Source organism: Nymphaea colorata, chromosome 4 (genome assembly GCF_008831285.2).
Source record: "Nymphaea colorata isolate Beijing-Zhang1983 chromosome 4, ASM883128v2, whole genome shotgun sequence".
Lineage (NCBI taxonomy): Eukaryota > Viridiplantae > Streptophyta > Magnoliopsida > Nymphaeales > Nymphaeaceae > Nymphaea > Nymphaea colorata.
In genome coordinates this window covers 13471692-13491464 of record NC_045141.1, presented here as the reverse complement: position 1 = coordinate 13491464, position 19773 = coordinate 13471692, and the positions used below count along the sequence as shown (strand labels likewise).

The window sequence follows — 19773 nt, the reverse complement described above, 5'->3', positions numbered from 1 at the left end:
TCCTCAAAATACATCATAGCTCGGTCGATTTTGTGTTCATGGGCAACTCGTTGACATTGGAAGTACTTCTCAACTTTGCATACCCAATCACGAACCTTGGTCCCATTGAACGTCGGGCATTCCATGCGTGGAAGAGGCAAGGGTGCCTCCTCACGTGGTCTCTCTTGTCTGCCCGTTCGCATCATTCCTCTACGTGGGAGCTGCCCTCTCACGTAAGGATAGCCTCCGTCCTCAAAGAAGCCCTCCTCTTCGTCTTCCAACTCATCCGTCTCGGTTTGGAGGTCATGGCGTCTTCTCCTCTCAGGCTGGGGTCTTAGTGGCCTAACTACCCCTTGTCTTTGCTCATGACCCTCTTCTCCAGCTGGCCTAGGAGGAGGATGGAATGTATTTCTGTTTTCCTCCCCTCGTGGTGAAGGCCGACCCTCTCCTACAAGAGTGGTTCCTCCACTAGGTGCTCCCGTGGCTTGTGAGATGAGTTGTTGAAGCCCTTTTAGTAAATCCGGGACACTTAGGGGGTTGGTTTCTTTAGGTCTCTCTTGAGAAGTGCTGGGTGAGTTCAGACGGGCAGGTTGCGGAATAGGAGCTGGGCCATATACCGAAGCCCCTTGTGATCTCCTTTCAATGCGGTCCAACCTCTCACTTTGGGCTCTCATTTCTTCTTGGTTATGGGCTAATCGTTCATGGATGACTTGCGTTTCTTTCATGAATGCCGCTTGTTGGGCTGTAAGTTGCTGTACAGATGTGATTAAAGTGCTTAAATCAGCTGAAGGGAGTGTGAGATGAGGTTCTACATGAGCTGCGGTGGCTCCCTCTTCTTCGATTTCGGTTTCCTCTACCTCCCTAACCGGCTGCTTCTCCTTGCGCCCCATGACTGCGTTAAACACTCTATTCCCAAGTCGAATTTCAGATGACTAAGCTGCTCACAATCGTGTCACTGCGCTGCCCTAACTGATCCAATCTGAACAAGAAAATCCACTAAGCCGCTCTGATACCAAACTGTTACATCCGCCCTTGTAGCGCCTCAAGCCGCCGACGAACGTAACCTCCCAAGACCTCTTAGTGAGTTAAGTAGCTGGCCCAAGATTGGCCTTACAAAATTTCCACCCGGCTAGACACAATCCCAGCTCAAAATGCCCTTGGGTATGGATACAAGGAATGGTTTTTCCCCTCGCTATACTAGGTCTGAACCTACTACAACAATGTGGGTTCGAGGCCGTACAAACGTAGCGTACATCAAAGTCTCATTCCTCACTCAATCCAACATACATCATCCACATCAACATGTAAGACTAAAATAAAAAATTTGTGGGCTCAGAGAAGTATTTTATGGGCATTGCAGGATATATGTCACATGATCAGTTGGACTATGCGCAATGGTCAACATAAAATCCTGGTCAGAACATTGGCGATGGGGGATAATTTCATTGGTGGGGTGTTCTGTTAGAGAGATTTACTAAGAGCACTTGGCTTTTCTGCAACAAAAAATTTTAGAATGACTAAAATATGGTTTGGTTTGAAAAATAGTGCCCCATATTTAAATCTATGGTCTTAGGGGCTCATGAACCCTGAATAATTAGCAACTTTAGAAAATTTAGATTGAAATGTTGTAATAGCAAAATAGTATAGGAAACAAATTGTTTAATAGAAACACTTGTAAGATCATTTGAGTTCTTTGAATACTGTCACTAGAACTCAAATAAAAGATAACTTATATTTAAAAGTACTTTAAAAAACGAAGTTTTCAATTTGTTTGATGAAATATGATTAGAAACACACTTGTAAATTACTTGTTTTCTAAAACATGGCTTTAACCTGTCATGTTTTACAAAAATAAGTTTTTCAAGTTTTGTTTGAAAAATAAGATATCAAAATAGATGGATGATGAACATAGTTATTGTTCACCATAAGATCAAAGAGAAATTTTGCAATATTGTAAATATTTGAAAATCAAAGTAATATGTTGAAAAAAAAAGAAAGATTCAATATTTTAAACAAGAAAATATTATAATTTCTGGGAGTGTTTCCCTTGAATCTTAGTTAAGTCTCAAAATGTTACGTTAGTTCGATTATCACCTCATTAGGATTTGATCCTGTCTTACTTAAGCTTTTTAGAGATGTACTTGTCAGCATTGGTGAATCCCATAAGTGATTTTCTATGCATAATTTCATAAAATTTACATGCTTAATAAAGAAATAAATCATTCTTACCATAACATATATCTATAAAGCAACAAAAATAATAATAATGAAAATTGATAGAAGTAAGATATCATCTAACCAGTTACTCAATGATATACGAAAAATATAAATAGGCCAATGGAATGCTAGAAAGAAATGAATGATTGGAAAAATATAAAAGATGCATTTGCAATTTGAAAAATTTAAAAAGACATGCTCAATATAAATTAATATGTGCATCAAGCGTGTTTGAGTATTTTATGGGTTGAACATGTCCCAACATCAAAGTAATGAAAATAGAAAAATAATTCACTGCAAATCCTCACATCATAATACATATCCATAAACAATCAAGCCATCAAAATAAAGAGACTAATAGATAGAGAAAGGAAAAGGTAAATATACAAGGAATGAGCAAGAATAGCTAGAGAGATTAAAAGAGAGAATGAAAAAAATGAAAATAAATATGGGAGAATTAAAAATGAGAGAGAGAGAGACTTGAAAGAGAAGCATTAAAAGGAGAAATATAAAAAAAATGAGAAATTGAAAGGAAAGAACCACAAGTTAAAATTATAAAGAAGAGTTAAGAATAAGAGAAATAAACATTAAAATGAAAAAGAGATGAGTAAAGAATGAGAAAAAACAATTAAAATGAAAGAGAGAAAAGTTAAAAGGAGAGAAAAACAAGCTTAAAAGAGATAAATGAGTTAAAAGAAATGAATAAATAATTTAAAATTAAAAAAAAAGTTAAAAGGAGATGAAAAAAATCTAAATCAAAATAGAAAATAAGAAAAACATTGGGCTTGTTTATGCTTTTTAAGCTTTAAGGAGGATCTTTAGCTCTGAGAAACTCTAGACCATTATCCGCACATTATGAAGAGAAGACAAGAAAATTGTGGAAAGAAAAGTTATAAATACTCTTAAAAAAGAGATTTGGTGTTGGAGTGACTCTTTAGCTCTTTTCAGGCAAAAAAACTTTTTGATAGTCGCTTGAACATGTTGGAGATGCTCTTCTAAGGCCTCTTCTTGTTGGAAATGAAGTTTTTGAGTTGATGATTAGGAGAGGCAAACATGAAAAATTGAAAAAAAAAAAAATAAGAAGAGAAAGAGGAGAAAAAAGAAAAAGAGGAGGAGAAGAGAAATCTATAATAGGAGAGAAGGTTGAAAGGCGAAATGATGAAGTATTTGTAGAGGAGGGAGGCTCGAGGGCATCATGGTGCCTTTACAAAATAAAATTAGTTATTAATTAGTTATTATTGACTTAAAAATAGCTTAAAAACATTTAAAAAGTCAAATTTATCTAAAAGTGGGTTGACTGAAAAGTTGGCTGCGCTGAGGGTAGGCTCCACTCCCCCAACCCTCCAAGGCTCTCTCAGGCTAGGCCTGGCCCATTGGCCGGGCTAGTCGTCCCCAGGCTTGGATTGGCCAATCAGGCCAGCCAGGGTCAAGGTTGGCTAGGTACGATCAGACTGGGTTTAGTCAGCTTGTCAAGTCAGTTGTGGGCCCCATGAAGGAAATTTATTAAAAATGATGGTATTTTCAGAAAATTAAATGGTATTTAAATAAAATCAAGGGTTTTTAGGAAATTCCAATATATTTTAAAAAATCAATGGTATTTTAGAAGTTTTGAATTAAAGATTATTGGTACTTGAAAATCCATCATAATGCCTGGATACTTGAGCTTGAGAATGATTTGTGACTTGAATTCGGACATGAAAATGGATCGAAGTTTTGGATTTGGAGCTAGATCTGGATTAAGAGCTTAGAATAGAACGAAAACAATATATTTGGATTTGGATCTCAAATTCGAATTTGAAATTCAGATTTGTATCAAGTTTTAATCTATACTGAAGTAAAAACACAATTTGGATAGTAAGTTCTATGTGAATTTTTGGATTGGATCTTAGTTTGAATTATAAAAAAAAGTCTAAATTAAGATTGAGCTTTGTATCCAAAGTCTGAAATTAGATCCAAATACATCCCAAATATAGTTAATAGTCAAAAAAAAAGAAGAAATTGGTCAACTTAAAAGAAATTGAAGTGTTGTAAGCAAAAAAACCCTTGACAGCTGTTGTGAGATGTTGGAAAAATGTTAAATATAGATTTTCAAAAGATTTGCGGTGATTACGTATCGGTTTAGTTATTTGAATATGTTGTTAGTTGTATTTTAATTAGGTACAATCTAATAGGAAACTATGAATGGCTAGTATGTCTTAAAGGAACAACTAACTGGTCCCACTCCCACTTAGAGAATACAAACAAAGCGGCGTAAAAGGACACCTAACCCCGTATCGCTTAGTTGGAGTTTGGAGTTCGATTCGGATTTGTATTTAAAACTGAAATTGACCCGACAACTTAAGACCAGGCATTATACATTCGAGTTTGGATTCGGGTTCTTATCAAAATTTGGGAGTCATCTCTTACTCCAATTTGGATTTAGATTTTGATGCCAATCAACTCTTTGGGAAAATTGAAATCCACCGGATACCCAATTGCTAGATGAGCTAAATGCACCATAAGTCTTTAAAAAATAAATAATTTTTATTCTAAAATTCGATGTTTATATTTATATCATATGCCCATTTAGATCAAACTGGCTCCCAGGCCAACAACGCATTGAGTCCCGTAATCCATGCTTACAGAATCGGGTAATTATCCGACCCGATCCATTTGTGGGCCCCACGTGGCAGAGGCATTCAATGTCCCGCGATTTCAGGCCAACCAGGAAAAATAACTACAGAAAGGAAGGAAAAGGAACAAAAACTCCGTGGTTTCGGGAAGGATCGACTTGCACGGCTCTCGAGGGAAGCGTACACGCGAGAACGAGAGAATCAAATCCGATCTCTCTCCTGCCACGCACGTCGTAGCGGCGTCCACACGTGTGGAGTGCAGCGGGAGACGTTGCCGTCACTCGTGCGAGCTCCGCCTCTGCAACTCTTGTTGCCGCGATTGTGGAGGAAAAGGATCAGAAGGTGCTGCTACGCCGAAGAGGGGAAGCTAAGGCGGAGGGAGGGAGGGAGGAGAGGGGGATGGCTTCCTGCTTCCAGGTTGGGAAATTGGGTCTCTGGCCGTCCGCCGGCCGGAAACCTTCGCTCCTCTGCTCCGACGTCGGCCACCTGGCGAGCGGCAGGAGGTTCCCCACCAGGCTTCACGTTCGTTGCCGCCTGAAGAATGGAGACGACGAGCCCAAAGGTCTCGCTCTCTCTCTCTCTCTCTCTCTCTCTCGCTGGTCTTCGGTTCTGTCTTAGTTGCTGGCTGCCTTGATTTTTCTGTGCCCGTACTTTCGGAGTCTTCAATGGAGCAGCTGGTCCCGTCTTTGTAAACAGTGGGGTTGCCGAGATACTTGTAACATATTTACATTTTTTCCCTCAACGTGTAGGCGAGGAGCCTCCTGAGTCGTTGTTCATGAAGGAACTGAGGAGAAGGGGCATGAGTCCGACGTCGCTGCTTGAAGAAGACGGTAGAACGTCTTACGGAGCGATCGAGGACGAGGATACGATGAAGGAGAAGAGAGGAGATTTCTCGAGAAGAAGCGCGGTTTCGACGGATTACGAGAAAAGCTTGACGGAGCAACGGCAGCGGTCGATGGCTTTAAACAGTGAAGGCCTGGAGGTAATTGTGAATTTCTCGTGTTCAAGCGAATCATTTGCTGATGTTCTGACCTTATAACGTGCCAGTTTGCATAGTAATGCTTTCTTCTCGAGATGATTGAACGGGTTCTTGTATTAACTGGTTGTCCGTTCTTAGTTTTGTACGGACCGTCAAGCGTTTGAGAGATTAAGCTTACTTAGAAGCTGAATATGTTCTTTCAGTGGCTGTGTTAACTGATTAATGGTGCTTACCTCTACTGTGGAGGCGAGGGTTTCGTGAGATAAATCTTATTTCGAAGTTGAAGTAAGTTGGAGTTTTATGCGGCCGGGCACGGGACAAAGTCCGGGCTGCGGTTTCTTCGGGACCCAAACCAGAAAAAAGTGAGTTGGAAATTTTGTAGGGTATGCTCTGTAAGAAGCTAACGTTAACTTCTTCACTTGTGCCTAGCTCTTGAAGGGTGGTGAACGTTTGAGATATTCAGCTTATTTTGACGCCGAAGATAGTGTAGGGAACTAAGCGTTTTAGCTCTACAGGGTCGATGAAAATGTTGAGGTTTGACTTACTTTAAACGCAGAATAGGTTTGGCTGATGCTGTTAACATGGTGGTTTGGAGCTGCGTCAGTTATCTAGCAGTAGTGATTTTGCATTCTTTATCATACTAACTTAAACTTTGACTTTCTGTTTTTCATTATGATAAGCCTAATCACCTGTTTTTGTGTTTGGGCTTCCTTTTAGTATAAATGGTAATCAAATGACTGGTGAGTGGTTTGTTGAGTATTTGTTTCTCAACTTTCTATATGTGTTGCATTCAATAATACATGGACATCTATGTATAGTCTCTTAAGTTTCATCTGTTTCTATTGAAGTGGTTGTAAGGTCATTATTTGTAGACTAAGAAGATCCAAGCCTGCACAACACTGAGAAGTTGCATGTTTTGACGAGGTCTCAAAGTCTTCAACTGGCATTGTGTCAGGAAGAGAAAAATAGGAAAAGTAGCTTATCCTAATCTGTATGGAAAGACTTATTCAAAAAGTGTTCTCACTTTTCCAGTTTGGGAACGGTGCTTGTATTGGACTGCCTCGTGGTCAATCATGTGGTTGTGTTGCAAATTATAGCTAGACATGAAATCTATAGTTTTCAGCTTTATATATTACTATTTTTCTTGAATCTGAAGAAATCAAGTTGTGGTTGATATGTCTATGTTTTGCCAAATCTCACTAGATTTGATTTATGATTGATAGCAAAAGATGCATTATCCTCCACCTGTAATATTTGATCAGTTTACTGGTCCTAAAATGAAAGGTTGCCCATGGTTGGGTCTTTTAGGGAATATAATCAATCATAGCATTTCCATAGACTAATAGCATTTGAAATGTAATCCTCAAGAGCAATGTTCAGTAGACAGATCTGTCGATCTTTACTTACACACATACTCACACACAGAGTAATGTTGATGATGCAGCAAAGGCTACTTTCAGACAAGATGCTGATGAAGGTAGTATTCAGGAGACTAAATTATGGTGTAGAGGTGAGGTGAGAAAGAGTGATGATGTTACTGATGAGAAACTGGTAGAGATGACTTCAGATGGTTATGATGATGGAAAATATAAGAATATATTGGTGATGGAACAAAAATACTGTTGCGGAAAAAAAGTAAGGACGCATGGAGTGGTTGAAACAAATGTGGAGGATTATCAGATCTGTAAGGAAATGGGTAGAAAGCAGTTTTCTCCCCCCTTGTTTTCTCTCAATGTATTGGCAGTTCTACTCCTATATCCCAGGAATTGGTTGGTACAGCTGGCAACCCTGGTGGTCCAAAAGTCACATTTGTTATTGATGGTAAGATATAATGGACAAACGTGGACATGTGACACAAATCTATTATTGACAGTTCCATAAAAAAAATAGATGACGTTGGCCTTGCATTTTGGCACTACTATTGGAATGCCACCTAAGTTACAATGGACTCACCAAAACAGTTGCTTCACCAAATTGACATGACTTGGATGTGATGCCACCTCAATGTGGCAACGGAAAATTTCTTTACTTTTTCACATACACACACTCATCACACCCACACCCCCTTTTTTGGGAAAAATATCGGTCCCCTCTCCCACACCTGCACCCTGCACCTCTTTGACCATAAGGTGCAATCTGAATTACAAGTCAAAGCTTCTTCTGAACCATTTTTAAAAGAAGTTTGTCCTATGTGTATTCTTACTTGTTGAATTCACTGTCCACAGGGGCTTCTCACAATTATCAAATTGGGCCCTTACACCTCACAGCCATACCTGGGTTCTTCTGAAACAGTTCTCCATTTTGTTGATATTTTAAAATATCACTTCTTTGTTTTTTTTTTTAAAATCGCTTCAAACAACAATGTTGGTCATGATGTTTTCGAAATGTTGGCAGCACATAAATGTCGTGATGATATCACAATTTTTTCATCATCTGGAATCTTTTATATGCCTTCAGTGTATTTTTCCATTTTTTGTTCCTTGAAAGAAATTTTAGCAGTGTTAATATTCTTAGCAAAAATAGTGTAATACTCATAATTTTGTAGCTTTCTACTACTTTTTTAATTTTTAGATTTTTAATACTCATATGACTTTCCTGAGAAGAACACATCTTCCAAAAATATTGTGAGAACTATGTTCTTGAGAAATTGCAAAGAAGGATATTAGACACTATGATATGAATTAATGGTGGTCTCCCTTTCCGAAAGATTGTGAAAAGAAATGAGTCTTCATCAGCTTTTTCTGGAAGCAACACATTCTCACTTCTGAAGATTGACTTGAAAGAAGCAAGATTTCACCTTGGAGGGACTGATGCTTAGTATTGTAGCATTGTTACTACAATCCAAACCCTGGACCTATGTGACATGGCTCACACCATATGACAAGTAGTTTTTATTTTGGCCGTTGGGTCTTCAGCTTGTGTCAGTGTTCCTCTTTCCTTAATTTGTTCTTAAAGCCTTTATCTGGATTCAGTAAGTTAATGTTATAAACATTGGTTCTTCACTTGAAAGATTATATGTTTTCTGTGGACCTGATTTTGTTAGGATTCATATCTTCGACCCTATCATATGCTATAAAAGTTTGAAATGTTTCGCTATAGGAGTGCATGTTTTTTATTCTTGTGTTTGTTTTCAAGCATTACTTTTCTTACTACCTTATGTTTCATGCCATAAAAAATTTTAATTTCCCTCCTCCTGTGTAAGATTAGTTCAGTTCTCCTCTTTCAGTTTTTCCTTTAGCTAGTTGTCTTCTTGAATTTTCTTTTATTGTATGCATAATGCTACTTTCAAGTTCTTTGTGAAGTAGCAGCCATGACTGTGAAACTTCTAATTATTTTGAATTTGTGTCTTTGTTCATGCAGGGTTTGATTCCAAGAGCAAAGTTATTGCTGACAATTGGCGGGACATTTTTTGTTGGGTTTGGGCCATTGATTCTTGTCACAGTAGCCTCCTTTTCAGCATTGTACCTTGTGAGACTTCTATTCTTCCTGGCACTGATAGCCGTACTTTCCCATCTTATAATGATCTATGTTTTGATTCCACCAACAGTTGGATACTTGTCCAATGGACCAATATGTTGGTTCGCTAATGAGAAGCACATAACTTTGTTGTTTCCTGGGATTGGGTCACTCCTCTTGTGATAAAGGCCTGAAAGCCATTTTGCATCTTTTGTTTCTTTACAGATATCTATTTGTGCATCTCACCGTTAAGGGGCATTTGATTGCCCCTGATCTTAAATCCTCAAGATTTGAAAACCATGGATTTAAGATGAGACCCTTCGACCACCAATTTTAAATGCAACCTTTTCTCAAAGCAAATATGCACAATAAGGATTTCAACTGTAGATCTTAGGTCTGACCTAAGATCCTTAGTCTGTTGAATTATGGATTTTACTGTGGATCCTTTGCCACATCAGCAAAAGCATGCCATATGAGATCCACATCAGATCCGTGGATTCTAAATCTGAAACAATCAAATTGTTATAGTGGTTTGGATTTAGTGTTCTTTTATATAGCGTTGTAATTTTTAACCTGCGGAGGCTAACATAATCCTGCATTTTCTTACGTATGCGAAGGCAAATTTTTCTTCTTATATGAAACATGATGATCAATCGAAACATGATTGAGCATTATTTTCTTGCCATGTTTAAACATGTGTGTGTGTGTGTGCATGTGGAAATTAGGTCTTGACTACTGCAAGAAATGAACTTTGATTAGTTTCTCTATCTTCTTATTCATTGGAAGCTTTCTCATTAGCACTAATTAAAGAGCAAGAGAGAGAGAGAGAGAGAAGACTTGTATGTGGTGGTCAGAATCTACTCTCTCTCTCTCTCTCTGTATTCATATAAATGTATGTATGTATATATAGTCTTTGGTATATGTCACCTATACAATTGTGTCAACAGCTAGTCTTAGACGTGAGAGACGTGAAGCCGCGCACTTGAAGCAGAAAAAAAAAAAACAGACTTTTTCGTTTTGTGGGTATTTTAACCTTTTGAAGAAGTTCATGTATAGTCTCTTTTCAGGTGAGTTGGCACCGTGGTTTGACATATCCAAGCTATATATAATCTTGGAAAATGCTGCTCTGTTTCCCATGATTTAATGACATCAACCTTTTGCTGTTCTATTGCCTTTAAGCATGTCTATAATATTACAAGATGGTTTTTAGTGAGACAGCTACATGTAACATTGCAGAACAATGTCCTATAGCTATGTGTTTCATGGTTTCACGTTAATAGTAGAATTCAACATCATCTCTTTCAAGTTCTACCTGCTGAGGAACGATCCAAATTTCATAGGTAGGGGCTGCTAGAACAGTTCCTGATGAAAATAAAGTTGCTTAAAGGCAAGGCTATTCCTTCAATACTGATTGCAAAGCAAGAGCTAGCAACTACATTCGCTCCATTCAAATTCCTTTAAGTGTGAAGGCCTTCCAAGACCAGTGGTTTCACAAAGATTTAATATAACATATATGCCGAGCCTTCATCTACATAATTGACCTTGCATCGTGGTTGGAAGCAGATCTAAGTATCTAACCTGCTTCTTTTTTGCATAACCAAATTGTTGTGCTTATGTCAACCCTCTCTTTACTCACACAGCTGAAGAACTGATGTACAAGAGAATGCTGAAGTAGAGCTTAATATGCTTAATGGTAGAAACTTGACCTGTTGTTAGATCTACCAGATGACCACCTCTTTGATCCACCTTGAGGGTATGTGTAGCACAGTCTGTGATCCTTTGCTCATTTCTCTATCCTTGGAACGAAATGATGGTTCATATGCAACTGCAATGTATAAACCAAATGACATTTGGCATCATCATCTTGTTGTCGTAATAGCATAAGCCGGTGAAACAATGATGCAAATTATTAGAGTCTGAAAAGAGCCATCTGAGCGTCTATCACAAAATTGAGAGGATAAGCAAGTCTCTCTGAGGAAATTAAAGTTTATATCTTTCCCCTGACTCTGTCCATGAATGTGAATGGAGAAACTTTCTGGTCACTTTGGCACATCTCCATTTTATTATCTTTCATAACATTGGAATTGTACTAAGATTATGATTGTGTTTACTGCAGTACTTCGGGGCAAGTTTTGTACATGACGCAAGTAAAGTGCCCATAACACCACCAACCTATATTGATCCATATAAGCTGTTGGAAGATGAAAGGCTATCTCGACCAGCACCTGGCATAAATTGAACGGTAACGAAGCACCATAGTTCTGAAAAAAAAATTGTCGAATACATTTGCTGGCATTTGTACTATTCTTCACTCTTGTAAATGTTCAATAAACTCTTTCCTGTTTATTCACCATTGAATTTATCAAAGCTACAAGTAATCTTCATGACATTCATCACGTTCATGTTACTCAAACAGTATGGTCATACAGCATTCTCTTTGCATGGGCATATGTATTTTCATCTGATGAATATCTGAATTTATTGATTCTAATTGCTAGTTATCAAATTGATCTTGCAATGTTGCATATGGGTTGCAGAGAAAACGTAGCTCATACTTTGGATATTTTACCTGTTTTTTTGGTCCTTATTCAGCTTATTTTTTGTCCTACTAAGATCATTTTCTATTTCTTTTTAACCACGTTATGAAGACTTTGTTCTGTCTCGGCAATTCTTTGGACTGTTTCATAAACCCATATGAAGGTTTCCAATGTGCTACTTATGTGAGTGAGCAAATCTAGTTCTCTTTGGAACAGTGAATCTGTTGATCTATGAATAATTGTTGATCCTAGTTCCTGAATTGATGAAATATTTAGTTTTTACAGTAGTTCAATTTCAGATTGAAAAGGACGAACATGTATTTTGGTATGCTGGCAATCAGCTAAGACGTTGTTATGGGACTAATCATTACGTGCTTCCCAGAACAGAGTAATTCTTTTTCTCTTTGGATAAAAAAGAGTTATTGAACATCACATTGATATCTTGCAGACTTGAGCAAGATAAATAAGCTAATTAAGGGAAAGTTTCTGATGGTCAGTCAGGATGAAACCAAATGCATGTAAAGGATCTGGTATTGATGCTAAAATCTGATTTCTAACATGGTTTTAGCATCGACCAAGTAGGTTTCTTACTTTTCCAGATAAGGTTGCTATGTGATGTTTAAAGTTGGCCTTTTCACCGTAGTGCTTTTTCTTTTTGCGTCTAATTCTAATTTCATGTGTAAGTGTATCAATTTTCTCGTCAGACCGACTACCCCATGTCTGGCAACTTGTTGAAAGGTCTATTTAGCGAAATGGAGAAAAACGTGTACTTGTCTGCACGGTTGCCATTGCAATAAGGGTTCATTTTTGCATTCCAAACAACTCTTACATTTCCTAAAAGGGAAAAACACCAGAAATATGATCTTCTATCTTTCCAGCGTTTCACATTTGTTGTAGCCAAAGACAGAGAGAGGCCCTCATTATAATATACTGCTAGTTGAAAGCACAAAAGCACGAGACAATGTGGAGCTCTTATGGAGACAAGGACGCAGTGGGCGATTTTCATTAGGGTATCTGCCTCTCCAAAGCAATGGAGGTTCCCTTCCTGTAGGGTTTAGAAGGTTAAAAAGTCTTGTATAGGGAATATTGGTATGAATAACATGATCCCCGAAAGTCTGAAACTGCCATCGTAAGAGGTCAATGAGTTGCACTTTCCCTAGCCTTCAAGGTCAGGCCGTGGAGTCAGGTGGCCAAAGGAGACGGAAAGAGGATTGGCGTTGTGAGGAATACTCCAGAGGTAAAAAACGAGAGAAGGGCAACAGTGACAAGTAAGCTCATGGTTTGACGTTAATGGGCTCTAGGCAGAAGACACAGAAGACTCGAAAGTAACTAGAAGAATAGTACTAAAAATGACGGCTATGAGCCTATGACTTACTTGTTTATCTCAACTCAAAATAGGTTCAACTGAGGTTGTCAGTGGCACCTGCCCATGTCTCTTCGAACATCTTTAATGTTTCCTGCTGCAGTCTGTGACTTGCATGGTAGCAGTTGAGTAGGCTTTGTATGGTAGCTTTAAGAGGAATAGGCCGGATCAGTTCACCAACCACCAGAAACCACGTGATTGGGACTGGCCTGTTCGTGCCAGCAGCCAAGGTCACCCAATAGTTGTTCTGGTCGCTTCATCTGGAAAGCGAGTCCAAGAGGTTCCATTGTAAGCTAAAATTTCTTTCATGGTTATTCGAGTAGGGATGTGTTCGATTGTTGAGACGTTAGTCCTGGTTCTTGGAATGGTTGATCAAAAACGCGTTTTCTGTGCAACCCTTCCTCCCATATGTAACTCAAAACCCTCGATGGTAAATCGATGTCCATCCCAAGAAAAGATTGTTTGGAAAGTAGAATTTTGCTTGGTTTTTGCAATTAGATTATAGATCGTTAATATATTTTTATTGAAACCACACGCTCTTTTACTAGCAAGTAGTCTTCTTGAAGGCCGCTCGTATTTGGTAAACAAACAAACGACCAGTGGAGGCTGCTCATTTATTGTGACAACTTCTCCGGTTTAGTTCATCTCTCGTGTTAAGATGTGACGTAAGCCAGGACGGCCCGAGCCAAATTAATCCTTAGGGACAGAACAGAGTTTTCCTTCTGGAGTTGGTGTGTGAGCGTGCAGCACACATGGATGCGTGTGAGAACAGAACAGCCTTGCAAAGTACCAGGTGAGGTCCACAGTTTTTGCCCTTGGCTCCTTATAAGGGTTCACACAGGTTCTTCAAAAAAGCACTTAGGCAAATGAACATAATATCAATGGCTGTTCATGAATCGAACCAGGCTGAATTCACGGTTGTGGCGTGGCGTCTTACAGAAATAAATGGTTGCTGTTTCTCAAGCTATCAAGAGCAGAAGTTTAAATTTTTTGTCAACCTACGATATGAGCTCCAGAAAAGAAAGACGCAACAACCTTACAATTTTTTGTTGTTATGTAACGTACGCAAACAATAAATACGAACAGTACAGTGACCATGCAATAGATTTCTATTTCATCCCTATATGTATTTTCTTCATATTTTCACAGTTACGGTAACACACCCACACAACCTTCCAGCACAGGACTCAACTGTGTACAAAAAACCCCCGCCATAACGAACTATACTGAATCTTCCACTACCCAAAGCGAAAGACCAAAAGAGAGAGCTGTTGGATAATGTTGGACTTCGGGACACTGCAGAAGTTCCCCGGATCCCTCTGTTGCTTCTACAGGGATTGGTTCTTGAGCCTGCAAGATTAAAATTAGTAAGTCCACTGCATAACCCATGAAAGAACCATAAACATGAACAAAGCGCAGAAGCAGAACGCTCAGATTCAATCTGAATCGATACACTACTGGATCTATCTTACGATCGGTTCCACCAGATTTCAAACTGAAAAGGATCAAAATAGGCCAAAACGACCTTCTCATTTGGTCCTCCAAATTTACTAGACATTTTAAGGGCCTGCCAACATAGGCAGGTTTCACTAAAGTGTTATAACGCAACCTAGTATGGTTATTTTATGAAATCAGATACTGTGAATAGATGCAACACAATATCTTGTCAAAAGTCGTGTTGTCGATCAGATTGTTGATAAACTGATGATGTTCTACGCCCTCTTAAGTTTTGACGCATTCTAAGCTGTTGATTGCCTTTGATTCAGCATGCTGAAATGATATGATTCACAGATAAAATTTGTTCTCTGTGACGCAAATTGTATGGACAATGTTAGTTACACTGTTTCCTTTCCTTCATCCAATCAACTGTTTAGATGGTTTGGAAGTTGGGAACACTAGGAGTCTGAAACTTGAGGCAGACCTTTCAATAACTCACTTTCTCTTTCTCCTGCTCTTTACACACACACACATCTGAGGAATGCATTCGGCCATTTCCTTTTTTAGACTATATCTTTTTTCCCTCCCCCACTTCAGTCCTTTCTGTTGCACTTATGCCTTTTGCGCACACAGAGAGACTATATAAATCAAAGAGAAGGAACAGCAATGGAAAATTTTTTGTTAATCAGGACTAGTTTTTACTCCTCATAAATAATTATTTATATGTTGCTTTAATTTTTTAGGTTCCTCAGATTACTTTTCTAAACTAAGAATAAAATACCTAATTTTGTTGATAAATTCATTAAAAAAAAGTCAATAATGAACTGATGACGTAAATTCTAAATATTTTAGTTTAACCTATATAAAAAATTTTAAAAAATCATATATTTTGACCCCTGTTAAAATTTTGAAACTATAGTTCCGTCCCTCCAACTAAAATTTCCTAAACACACACATCATGCACGAAAAAGGCAGGAAAGATGTGCGACCTTGACCACCACCAGCAGATGTCACAATCTAGCTGCAATATCGTAGTTCAGTTGTCTACATATATGGTGTCGTTAAACCCAAAATCTGAGAAATCAACTCCTAGATTATATTTCATGATTGAATAAGATTTTACAGAATTTCAAAATTACTTTCACTTCAAATGATTTTCATCCAAAGATCACATGGTTTACTTTGGCATAAAAAAGGTCCAGATAAAATAAGCGAAAGGACCGACTCTATATCTTATATGAATTTTATTCGATTCACTAAAGAATACATATGAAGTCGCATAATTTAATTTATTAGGCAAGGTAACCACAAGCGGGAAAAAAGAATCAGTGGAAACCAACAGAAATAACAAACTTACGGATTACTGTCGCCAACTCTCTGATGAGCTCCTGATTACTGTGACTGACAGCCGTGCCTCCATCTTCAAGCTTTCGGATTCAGATTTGCCTTCCAATGCTCCTGATTGCCGAAACCAATAATGGATCACCAACAATTGATCTCACTTTCCTAATTAAAACATCTTTATTGATATTGCCCGCCTAAAAAGAGACAGAAAGTGATGAAGGTAAGTGGGTCTTTCTTAATCTTTCTTGGCCTGCTAAGTAACAATTGAAGACTAGAAGTGCATGCGGGTGCATTACCTTGTAACCATTATATAACAAGTCCAATGCTCTGGTCTTGAAGGTTGGCAGTGACTTCCCTAATGCAGCAAACAGATGTGGGAATGACATCCTTGAATGTGGAGCAGTTCTAGCATCTGCTCCATGGTCGACCTACACGGTTTCATGAACAATACCAGCTTAGAAAAACAAATAATTCGGTCAATTGACATGCACGGGAATGATAAACATGTTCAGGATGGTATATTTGCCAGGAATCAACACTTAAATCATGTTTTGATAGTGAAATTTTTTACTTTAGTGATTGATATTTACGAACGAGTTATGAATTATTAGAAACCTCATAAAAGCTTGATATATTGCAATCTGAGGCTGCACATGTGAGTTTCTATGGGAATCAAACGTACAGAACTCATTGGTGCATCAGTTTCCAAAAACATGTCAGAAAAACTATAGAAACTTTTCCAGTGTGCGTGGAACCATGTAGGATTCTGTTTACCAAACTTTGTTTATGCGGGTGTATAGAGAGAGAGAGAGAGAGCGCATACAGGTTTATAAGCAGCCTTTACTCCGGGAAAGGAAGAAGGAGGAGCTTCACATCCACGTGATATCCTTTGCATCGATTTTGCATCATCACGGAGTCCTGTAAGTAGGCAATTAAATCATGAAAACAGTAAGTTCCTTTTCCACAATGGCAAGAGCAATCCAAAAAGATGAGCTGAATTTTATGGAACTCCCCCTACCTTGTGTCTGAACAGAGTTTGTGAAGGTCACAACATACTCGGGAAGGATGTGAGAATTCATGTTTGTGCTCCAAACTATGTATCGCCTCGAATTCATAACGTCGTCCACACCATTATCAAACTCTTCACAGCTGGGTTTGGCCTGTTGAGATCCAAGCTCGAGTTCCTCAATGTTGCCCATTACGACGCGGCACAATATGACGTGCCTTTCCCCATTATCTGCAGGTTCTGCCATGGATGCACTGAAAAGCAGTTCAAGAAAACCAGTCAGTTTCATTACATGCCAATAGTTCTCATGAAAGTAATCAATCACAAGATTTCGATCTCATCAATTTGAGGTACGAACAAGAATTACCTCAAGTAAGAATGACTTGCAGGAGACAAACTGATGCCGACACCAAAAGCTCCAGGGCCTGAACAAATGTTGGTCTCCCCAAAGCCACGAAAGACAATGGCGCCTACGTCCTTTGGGGAAGTTCCATGCCAAGCATATCTCATATTGGTATGGCCGCGAGCTGCTTTTGTTCTCTCTGCGGCCCTTTTGAACTCTTGAAATCGAGTGGTACCATAAGGACATCTATATACAGCGGTAACAGTGGTCTCTGGTGACTGTTTCCTCATTCCTCTGAGGAAGACAGTCTTGATTATATTGAACGCTCCGTCGTCTTCCTTCAATTTCAAGAGTAATGCTTTCGTGGAAGGAACAGACGACGGGATCAAAGCAGCTGCCGGTCGGGCACAGCCCGGTAGCTCAGCACAAACCGCCGGCTGCAACTCTGCTCTTGCATCGGGCACTACCACACTAGATTCTGCCATATCTGCGGCACCATCTTCCCCGCGAACTTTCAATTCAGCTTCCATCTTAACTCGTGGAGAAGCACCGCAGTCTCGGCAATTCTCTCCTGCAAAAATTTCAGGGAAGAAGCAATGCCCCTCTATGTCGATCCAAGCAATCCGCCTCTGAGAACCATGCTGCAAATTAACCTCCAACATCCTCAGAAAATCAACAACCAAGGAAGAATGCGCTGTCTCCAGATGAACCGCAGCTTTGCCATTGACGAACCCGTCCCTTAGAACTTGGAAAACGTCGTCCGGATAGTCGTCCCACATAGATTCGCGGTAAAACATCACCCTGGAAGGCGCCTTACTCTTTCTGAAATTCTTGGCATTCCTCGCCAATGCTCGCCGGCAGCAGCAACTAGGCTCACCAACATCTCCCCCACATCGACCAATTCCACGGTGTGAATTTGCAGAATTCAGGCTCTCACCCGACACCAATGCGCGAATACGCTTGGCAATCCTCGTTGCTCTGTTCCTCATTCGAACTCCCCGCTCCGTATCTGCCATTCGTCGAGGTAGGCATTTGTTAGAGAGAGAATGAGAGCTGTGCATGAGCGTGCACAATTCAGTCTTCACCATATCAAGAAAGAGAAGTTATATGCAACAATTCTCATAAGAGAACATCTAGCCACAATGCACGAAAGATTTCTTTATGATTAATTTTCGCTAGGAACGTGGTCGGAGAAGGCAGTCAGAAGCAATTTCATAGAAAGAAGTCATTAACGGAAAAAGCAGCAGCAAAAACAGGCCACGAAGATGCTAATAGCCTAATACCGGAAAACGGATCCAATTTCATAGAAAGCAACCAATCGCAGTCACCAATGAAATTGCAGAAACCAAGTAAAATTTCAGAGAGAAGAAAAAAAATCAAGCATCAAAGGAATTAAAATAAGACCTTTAAAACAAAGTACGAGCGGCCGCAAGGAGAAAAAGATCTTCCCGAACAGCGCAGGAAGTTCTCTCTCTCTCTCTCTCTATCACAGAGAACAACGCTGCATTGAAGAATCAATCGCCAAGAAGACGATCCGATCTTGGCTCTCCTTGTAACAGCGGAAGAAGGGCGGTCAGTCGGAGGAGGATCGAGCAGCGAGGGAAGGGAAGGGGCGGTTATAATTATATAGCAGTTGAAACCGACTCCTGACCCGGCGGTGGAGGTCGGTCGTGCCCCTCGTTTGAACCCTCCCGTACGATTCTTGCCGTCGAAGTTAGTTCTCAAAAGGAGTCCGGGACGGGCTGTCCGGGACTTAGCTGTCCTTCTCTCTCTCTCTTTCGCGCTGCCTTACCACGTATTTAATGTTTGCTTTCCAAGTTAACGAAAAGTCAACCCCCTTTTCATTAATTTGTGGTCAAAGGACGGAAAACGTCTCCACACGCCCACGTAAATCCACCGTCTTTCTTTGCCTTTTCTTTTTTTTTTCTCTTTTAATTAATATCGTCGGAGGACTTCAGATGCCCTCCCATCTACGTTATTGACTTTTTTTTGTTGCCGCAAAAATGGATCGGGTCGGGGAGAGAGTATCTAGATCTCCACGAGTTTCACTCTATAATCAATCTCCGTGACGATCCAAATATGAACGCATTGTAACTGTTTGCCACTGACAATTAAGCCTGGTACCCAGCTCGATTGGGCCGGGGCTCGGCTCGAAAAAATCAGCTCGGGGCCGGTTCCAATTAATTTTTTATTTTATTTTTATTTAATAATGACGTATATTTTATTATTAAAAACTTATTTTATATTCAAAAACTTTTATTTTATATTTCAAAAATATTTATTTATTTTAAGCGACTTGTGTTTCAAGCATCGAACCGGGCCTTAGCTTGGGTTTTGAGTATCGAGCCGGCCTGCCTAATACCTTAATTCCAGGTCAAAGGCTGCGTCGGAATGTGAAGACGCAATAACGTTAATTTGGTAATGGGGTCACCATATAATTTTGAAAATAGGGGTTAATCTAAAATTTTGAAAAAAAATAAATCACTAAATTTAACTTTTC

At 39.3% G+C, this 19773-nt stretch overlaps 2 protein-coding genes across 2 annotated transcripts; one reads left to right on the top strand and one right to left on the bottom strand.

Annotated features, from left to right (window-relative positions):
• Positions 1 to 4941: 4941 nt before the first annotated feature.
• On the top strand, positions 4942 to 11632 carry LOC116252675 (uncharacterized). Its single transcript, XM_031627104.2, has 4 exons — positions 4942 to 5370; positions 5558 to 5790; positions 9148 to 9255; positions 11360 to 11632. Exons 1-4 carry the CDS (start codon positions 5208 to 5210, stop codon positions 11480 to 11482), a joined length of 627 nt encoding a protein of 208 aa, XP_031482964.1. The 5' UTR covers positions 4942 to 5207; the 3' UTR covers positions 11483 to 11632.
• Positions 11633 to 13978: 2346 nt separating this feature from the next.
• On the bottom strand, positions 13979 to 18969 carry LOC116252674 (probable inactive poly [ADP-ribose] polymerase SRO2). The gene is made up of 7 exons (XM_031627103.2): positions 18678 to 18969; positions 17298 to 18282; positions 16943 to 17184; positions 16748 to 16842; positions 16221 to 16352; positions 15938 to 16118; positions 13979 to 14493 (listed from the first exon to the last, which is right to left on the bottom strand). The coding sequence occupies exons 2-6, from the start codon at positions 18260 to 18262 to the stop codon at positions 16017 to 16019; spliced, it is 1536 nt and encodes a 511-aa protein (XP_031482963.1). The 5' UTR covers positions 18263 to 18282; positions 18678 to 18969; the 3' UTR covers positions 13979 to 14493; positions 15938 to 16016.
• Between the last annotated feature and the right edge of the window lie 804 nt (positions 18970 to 19773).